At 41.1% G+C, this 8,513-nt stretch overlaps 1 protein-coding gene across 1 annotated transcript in view; it reads left to right on the top strand.

Annotated features, from left to right (window-relative positions):
• Window positions 1–5,594: 5,594 nt before the first annotated feature.
• Bmp15 (bone morphogenetic protein 15) overlaps window positions 5,595–8,513 on the top strand; it is a 4,975-nt gene continuing 2,056 nt past the window's right edge. The window contains exon 1 of the mRNA XM_031373013.1: window positions 5,595–6,160. Within this exon, the coding sequence (XP_031228873.1) occupies window positions 5,839–6,160 (322 nt within the window). The 5' untranslated portion in view covers window positions 5,595–5,838. The remainder of the gene's footprint in view (window positions 6,161–8,513) is intronic.

Genomic DNA, 8,513 nt, shown 5'->3' with positions numbered 1-8,513 from the left:
CCCCAACACCGGAAGTAAATGGGACCATCGGGACCCAGGCACCCAAGAACTCCGCCCGACCAGTGGCACAGATTCCTTCTTGTCTGGGCTGGTGCCCTGAACAGACCTTGGGCTTGAACTCTGCAGTCAGTCAAACAACACCTAGAGGAAGCTCCACTCCCAGGCACTACAAAACGCCCAGGATCATAGGATCAGAGGTGCTCTGAGCAGACCTTGGGTGCTAACTCTGCAGCCAGTCCCACAATACCCAGAAAAAGCTGTGCTCCCAAATGCTCTAACACATCCAGGTCCATAGGATCACAGGATCACAGGAACAAGGAGCTTGGTCACATCAGGATCTCAGGGTCCCTGAGGCAGCTTGACTCCCAGGAACTCTGACACACCCAGGATCTCAGGATTACAGGATCTCAGAATCACAGGATCATAGAGACAGCTGACCTATTAGGAGCTCTGACACAACCAGGATCACAGTTAGGACAGGCTCCAGTCAAATATAGAAAGGGCAGGTAGTACTAGAGATAATCAGATGGCAGAAGGCAAGTATAAGAAAATAAGCAACAGAAACCAAGGTTACTTGGCATAATCAGATCCCAATTCTCCCACCATAGCAAGTCCTGGACACAGCATCACACCAGAAAAGCAAGATTCGGATCTAAAATCACTTCTCGTGATGGTGATAGAGGACTTTTAAGAAGGACACAAATAAATACAGAAATAAATAAAGAAATACAGGAGAACACAGATAAACAGCTAGAAGCCCTTCAAGAAGAAACACAAAAACCCCTTAAAGAACTACAGCAAAACACAATCAAACAGGTGAAGGAAATGAACCAAACCTAAGGATAATAGTTATAGAAGAGAGTGAAGATTCCCAACTTAAAGGGCCAGTAAATATCTTCAACAAATTTATAGAAGAAAACTTCCCTAATCTAAAGAAAGAGATGCCCATGAACATATAAGAAGCCTACAGAACTCCAAATAGACTGGACCAGAAAAGAAAATCCTCCCACTACATAATAATCAAAAACACCAAATGCACTAAACAAAGAAAGACTTTTAAATGCAGTAAGGGAAAAAGGTCAAGTAACATATAAAGGCAGGCCTATCAGAATTACTGCAGACTTCTCACCAGAGACTATGAAAGCTAGAAGATCCTGGGCAGATGTCATAATATAGACCCTACAAGAACACAAATGCCAGCCCAGACTACTATACCCAGCAAAACTCTCAATTACCATAGATGGATAAAACAAGATACTCCATGACAAAACCAAATTTACACAATATATTTTCACAAATCCAGCCCTTCAAAGGATAATAGATGGAAAACACTAACACAAGGAGGGAAACTACACCCTAGTAAAAGCAAGAAAATAATCTTTCAACAAGCCCAAAAGAAGATAGCCACACAAACATAATTCCATCTCTAACAACAAAAATAACAGGAAGTAATCATTTTTTCTTAATATCTCTTAACATCAATGGACTAAATTCCCCAAAATGATGTAGACTAACAGACTGGATATGTAATCAGGACCCAGCATTTTGCTGCATACAGGAAACACACTTCAGTGACAAAGAGAGACACTCCCTCAGAGTAAAAGGCTGAAAAACAATTCTCTAAGCAAATGATCCCAAGAAACAAGCTGGAGTAATTCTAATTAGCCATTCTAATATTGAATAAAATTGACTTTCAACCTAAATTTACCAAAAAAGATAAGGAAAGATACTTCATACTCAAAAAAGAAAAAATCTACCAAGAAGAACTCTCTATTCTAAACATCTATGCTCCAAATGCAAGGGCACCCACATTCATAAAAGAAACTTTACTAAAGCTCAAAACACACATTGCACTGCACACAATAATAGTGGGAGACTTCAACACCCCACTCTCAGCAATGGACAGATGATGGAAACAGAAACTAAACAAAGACACAGTGAATCTAACAGAAGTTATGAACCAAATGGATGTAACAGATATCTATAGAACATTTTATGTAAAACAAAAGGATATACCTTCTTCTCAGCACCTCATAGTACCTTCTCCAAAACTGACCATATAATCGTCACAAACAGGCCTCAACAGATACAAGAAGATTGAAATAATCCCATGTATCCTATCAGATCTTCATGGACTAAGGCTGGTCTTCAATAACAGCAAAAAATACAGAAAGCCCACATACACATGGAAGCTGAACAACACTCTACTCAATGATAATGTGGACAAGGAAGGAATAAAGAAATTAAAGACTTTTTAGAATTTAATGAAAATTAAGGCAGAACATACCCAAATTTACAGGACACAATGAAAGCAGTGGTAAGAGGAAAACTCATAGCTCTGAGTGCCCCCAAAAGAAACTGGAGAGAGCTTACACTAACAGCTTGACAGCACACCTGAAAGCTCTAGAATGAAAAGAAGCAAATTCACCCAAGAGGAGTATAGGGCAGGAAAGAATCAAACTCAGGGCTGAAATCAACCAAATAGAAACAAAGAGAACTATACAAAGAATCAACAAAATCAGAAGCTGGTTCTTTGAGAAAATCAACAAGATGGATAAACCCTTAGCTAGACTAACCAGAGGGCACAGAGACAGTATCCAAATTAATAAAATCAGAAATGAAAAGGGAGACATAACAAGAAATATATCTTTAAATAATTATTCTGTTTGTTGAATAGCAACAGTTGAAAATATTAAAATCATGTTCTAAAAAATAAGAAGACTGACACATCAAAGAAACTCATGGTCAAATCCTTATATGGACCCCTTGCTGGCTAGCCTATTAGTTCATATTATTATGTAGAATCCAATATAAGATATGTAGTTTAATTAAAGGCAAGGGCCAAATAGCAAAGACAGCATTAGGAAGACTGAGAAGTGGTTGAGACAGGGAAGAGATCAGGATTCTTGGCACTGATGTATAACCATAGGTATGCAGTAGGATGGTAAGTTCAAGGCCTGCCTGCATCACAGAGGGAGTTCAAGGTAGGCATGGTCAACTTGGTAAGACCTTGTCTCAAAATTAAAAGATGCTGTGGGTTGTACAGTGCCTTCCCAGCATTTGCCAAGCCCAAGTTCAATTCTCATACTACAGGAAAAAAAAATGAGAGAGATGGGCGGGAGGATATTGAAGGCTGAGAGGGCTTATTGGCTGCCTTTCTATAACCAACCAAGCTGGAATAAACTCATCCAGGTAAGCCCTAGCTTTATGAGGCATGCAGCATGGATCACAGATAATGAAAACTGACCTACATTCAATACTTACCTTGTTCTACTCACTCTTATAAGCGTTTTATATATATATATATAAATTCCATAAATCTCCATAAATTTCATTTTACCTCTTAGAAGATTGAGAGGTTATTTTTCATGAGGAGATTGGAAGCAAAGAGAAACTGAGTAAATTGCCCCAGTATCAAGGTAACAAGTGATGGACCTGGAATTTGCCTTTGGAAATATAAAAGAAAGGTGATAATAGAGACTAAATAGACCAGGTGCCTCACGAGGAATACTATGGCAAAGGGAGAAAAGTCTACAGCATTTTTCCATTATGATATAGGCATTCTTCTAAATAAGCATGTTAAAGACAATATTATTGTCAAGAAAAAATTAAGTTGTGTGCTGATATATCAAGCACCATAAAAGCCAAGGTAGTTTCTTGAAATTTATGAAGAAACATAAATGGCCAGGAAAGAGAAGCCACAGGTGTCCATCAACAGTTGAATGGATAAAGAAAATGTGATATACCTGTGAACACACACACATTTTATCTGGTTGTAAAGAAGATCAATGGTGAGGCTGAAAAGATAGCTTACTGCTTAAGAACCTGCACTGTTCTTCAGAGGAATCCAATTAGTTCTCAGCACATGTGTTGGAAGGTTCACAACCTTCTGGGACTTTCTCTTCTGGCTTCTGTGAGTCCCTGTACTCACCTGTAATACATATAATTTAAAATAAATCTTTTTAAAAAATAAAGGAAAAGAGCAAAAGTATGGCCCTTGGAGGAAAATAGATGAACTGGAGACCATTGTATTGCAAAAAATAAGCCAGACTTCATCATCATTTTTATCATTTTTTCCTCATACACAGAATATAGAAAGAGATGAAGAGGTGGAGAAACAAAACATGGTAATGAGGGAAAATGGAAAGACAAATATCACATTTTCTGCAGGATTTGAGAGCCTGGGGCAGACTACTTGTTGGAGGAGATTCATGGGGGGTGCATATGAGCAAAGTATAGTGACATACATGTATGAAATAACACAGTGAAACTCATGATTTTGTATGCTATCCAAACCCAAAAGAACAAACTTCAAGTAGAAAGCCAAAAGAGCAAGTACCCTGTGTTCAACTGAAGCTCTAGTCTGCTCTACTGAGACAAAAAGCACATTTGAGGAGGAGCAACTGCTGGTGGGACCTACACTGTATGAATTTGTGGTATAGTAGGTCTCAAAAATAGATGAAACCTTTGACCTCTGGTTCGTAAAAGTCAAAGAGAAACAAACAAACAAAAACCCAAAATGAACTCCAAAGCCAATGCTTCTTGCATGATAATGCTGCCTGTTCCTAGACCTCACATTATGAGGTGTCTCCCACAAGTCAGGCCTCACTCACCAAACTCAGGCCTTGACTTCATGCCTCATGTTCCCACCAAACCTCTAACAGATTTGGGGCACGAGTTAAGTCCATAACTTATCATCTCTTTCAACACAACTGTTGCCCAGGACAACTTAAACCAACTGGCCTAGCCCTGTTGCCTTCCATTAGGCATCTAGCTCAGACATGCTCCCACAAATTCATCTCCCATCGCCTTGGGTTTCTCAGGGGAAACCTACTCAGCATTTCCCACGATAAACCAGAAAATTCGAAGTTGGAGTTCTCAAATTGAAGTACATATCACAGGCACCTGTGAACTTACAAAAAAAAAAAATCCTCATGGCCTGGTAACATCTCAGACCCATTACAGCAGAATCCCCGGGAATGACATTCAGGTAAGCAGAATGGTTGAAGCTGCTCAGCTGATTTCAATGTACAGCCAGTATTGAGAACTACCCCTGGGGATTCTTCTAGAAGCTCAAGTAGCCACACCCACACCATGATTTTCACATTCTAGTGTTTCAATAAACCTTTGGAGCACCTGTTGAGACATTATCCCCAGATAGTGTGTGATAGAGGCTGGAAACAGGAGTTTACATACTTCTTTATGGGTTTTATCATCGTCGTCATCACCAATAATTACATTCCAAAAGTTGTCTCTCTCCACTCCCACTCCCCCTTTGCAAAGTTCAGTTTAAATTCATAATAACCACCCCTTGTCGTTTCACCACAAGCCAGGAGTGCACCACATTTCTGTGAAATGCTTCACTAAGAGGCAAATAAGTTGGATGGGAATAGGAGACTTCTGTCCCTTTAAGGCCTGATTGAGGGATTGCCTTTAAATCTGTGGCAGCTGAGAGTGGGAGTGGTGGGGGTAAAGCGGCTTCCTTTTAACCTATTATATTGGGTGCAGGCCAGGTTCCTGGAATGGGCCTCTCCTCTTCGGTTACTTTAGCCTGTCTGAGAAATAGTGTGTATTTCCCACCAATGGGGAGTGGGAAGGGCATGCTGCCTTGTCCCACTTGCTTTTTCTGTTTGTTTTCATGCCAAGAAGCCTAGTCAGGAGACTTGCTTTGGCCCAGAAGATTCTCCCACAGGAAGTAAGATAGGGTCTGCCAGCCGGCGTTTCTTTTTGTTTCTTGCCCTGTCCTTTGGTATTTGTTAAACCAGGACGTGGAAGAGGTCAGACTGATGTTCTTTGGACTTGGTTAGAAATCTGTTGACAAGCACCAAGCTTTACAAGATGGCCCTTTTCACAGTTCTTAGAATTCTTTTGTGCGGAATGGTGCTTTCTATGGAACAGAAGGTCCAAATGGCAAAGGCAGGGTTGCCCTCCACCGCCCTCCTTGCTGACAACCCTACATTGCCCTCGATTTTGGATCTGGCCAAAGAAGCCTCTGGCAAGGAGGTGAAGCAATGGCCCCAAGGATATCCACTGAGGTACATGCTGAAGTTATACCAGCGTTCGGCTGACCCGCTTGGCCATCCGAGGGAGAACCGCACGATTGGAGCTAAAATGGTGAGGCTGATAAAGCCGTCGGCCAACACAGTAAGGCCTCCCAGAGGTGAGATTTTACACCCCTTACAATCTTATAGGGGAGAGAAGAGGGGAGATGTGTAGACGGAAAGGAGTTTTGGTGTGTTGTTTTTTATTAGTGAGCAGATTGTTTTTGGTCAAGCATGGTTTTGAAAGGGTTGTAAGATTTTTAAAGCTGGTTCCAAGCTGATTTCTCATTCAAGCCACACCATAAGAAAAAAAATTGCCTTAGGTCCTACTGAGAATCTTTTCCTGGCCACAGGGCAGCTAAGTACCTTATGAGTCCCCGTGTTTTACAGATTGTTATACCTCTTAAACTAATTAAGAAATGCCCAGCTGCATTCTTGTGGAGGCCTATTTATGTGGTTGGTTGCTCTTTGAAGGCAAAGACTGCATGCTACTGAGCTAGGAAAACTCGCGTGGCCTCAGACAGGACAGAAACAAGCAACCATCTGAAGGCTCATACATGACACTATCACCCCATTACTATATTTCATCCTAATGACAGGCACTACCATTTGCTGTCTTGGGGTAATCAACTTAATTTTAAAGATAAAATAAGGCACAGTGAAATTAAAAGTAACTTGCAAATATTCTGTAGACACTGGCTGGCTGAGATGAGATTTAAACTCTAGACTTTCTCATTCTGAATGCACTATGCTACCACCCTTGTATCAACCACTTTTTAAGTTTGGTTCACGGCATATCTTTGGGATTTTGGTTCCACGATCCCACGTGTATTTAGTTATCCATGCCATGCCCTATTCTGTTTGAGTATCTAAATTAGATACTTTCCCCAGCTTCCTATACCACAGGGCTCTCTAGTGAATGCAGATAGCCATCAGCTTCAACAAGTTCTTGGCAACTTGATGAGATCAGCGTGGGACTTTCACTGCTCTATAATATACTAACAAACAGGATTCGCTTTCCTTCCTTCAAGTAAAATAACCAATATTTTCCTAACTATGCCTTACTAATACCTTTATGTGCATCAGGTATTGAAAAAAATAACTTTACAAATGTTTTAATACCGCTATGAGAGGAGGTTGGTAGTATAATCATTTATAGGCAAAGAAACTGGAGCTTTAATGTTGCACAGTAGTAACTGGCAGACATAGATATTAAACAGGCTCTGAAACACCAATGTCTGTAGTCTTAGTTACCACACTGATAAATCCTCAGTAATAGATTTTAATTGAACACAAGTTTCTGCCTTTGGGTTTGGTATATAGAGGCAAATAACTGCTTCTCTAGCCTCTAGGGGTTCCTAGTATTGAATAATGGATAATCAAGCACATAATGATGTTAAAAGTATGACAAGTCTTTGAAGAATAACTCACGGCCCAGAATGAGGGAGATAGAAATTTTAGGAGGCCTCATGAGGAGGCAATATTCAAGGTGGTACTTGAGAAAGCAGTAAGCAGAGTGTGCAGATAGGCAATGAGGCTCACTATTTTTAGAAAGCATGGCTTGGTGGTGGAGATTCACTCAGCAAGTTGTATTCAACTACTGAATGCTGTGCATAAAGATGTGACTAAGACAAACACAGCACCTGCTCTCATAGAACACGTGTTCTTATGTGGGAGATAAATAAGCAAAGCCCTAAATAATTGCAAACCGTGGCAAGTGAAATGCCTCATAATAGTGGATGCTAAAATTGTCTCTTTCTGGAGGGGTATCAGGAAAAAAAAAACAGCTTTGAAGAAGTATTATAGCCAAGGAAACTAGAGAGAATCTGATTGAGGCAGAAGGAACAGGCAAAGGCCTAGAGGGTGAGAAAAAGTATATCCCACTTGAAGAAGGCCAAGATTAGTGGGGCTGGAGCCTTGTGGGAAATGGCCAGAACTGAGAGGCAGGGACTCAAAGACCTTGAGTTCATTCCTAATTGTGGCAGAAAGCTGCACAAATCAAGCACTGCTGATGTGAGGTTTATAAAGAGAATGGGTAGGACTGCAAGTATCCCAGGTTAACTGTGGGACAAGACACACCTAGGGTCTGTAGATGAATCCAGAAGTAGATGTCATGTTCAGTCCCACTGGATGTATGAGTCATCTCTTCCCTTGAACAGTTCTCCACAGACCCTTCCTGGCTCAGGTTCTCAGCAACCCCACCCTGCCTCAGGAAACATGTGATGTCAGGGTCTGAAAGGAAAGGGCAGTTCTTTGGCAGACAGTCTGCTAGAGGTTTGGGTGGGGTTCCTTTGCAGGGTGGGGCAGGTGTATGGGTGGGCCTCTTGGAAAACTGTACCCTGGAATGTGGCATTACTTGAGGGAACTACTATAAGGAGTAGCTTGGGTCTCCATCCTGAGAATGGAGGCCGGTGCTACAAACTTGAGGGTGTGTTAGGCAGGAGTTGGAATGGGGACTTCTAAAAATATTTT

The sequence above is a fragment of the Mastomys coucha genome, chromosome X, assembly GCF_008632895.1.
Source record: "Mastomys coucha isolate ucsf_1 chromosome X, UCSF_Mcou_1, whole genome shotgun sequence".
Lineage (NCBI taxonomy): Eukaryota > Metazoa > Chordata > Mammalia > Rodentia > Muridae > Mastomys > Mastomys coucha.
The sequence above is the reverse complement of the archived record's forward strand: the minus strand, read 5'-3'. Positions and strand labels throughout refer to the sequence as shown.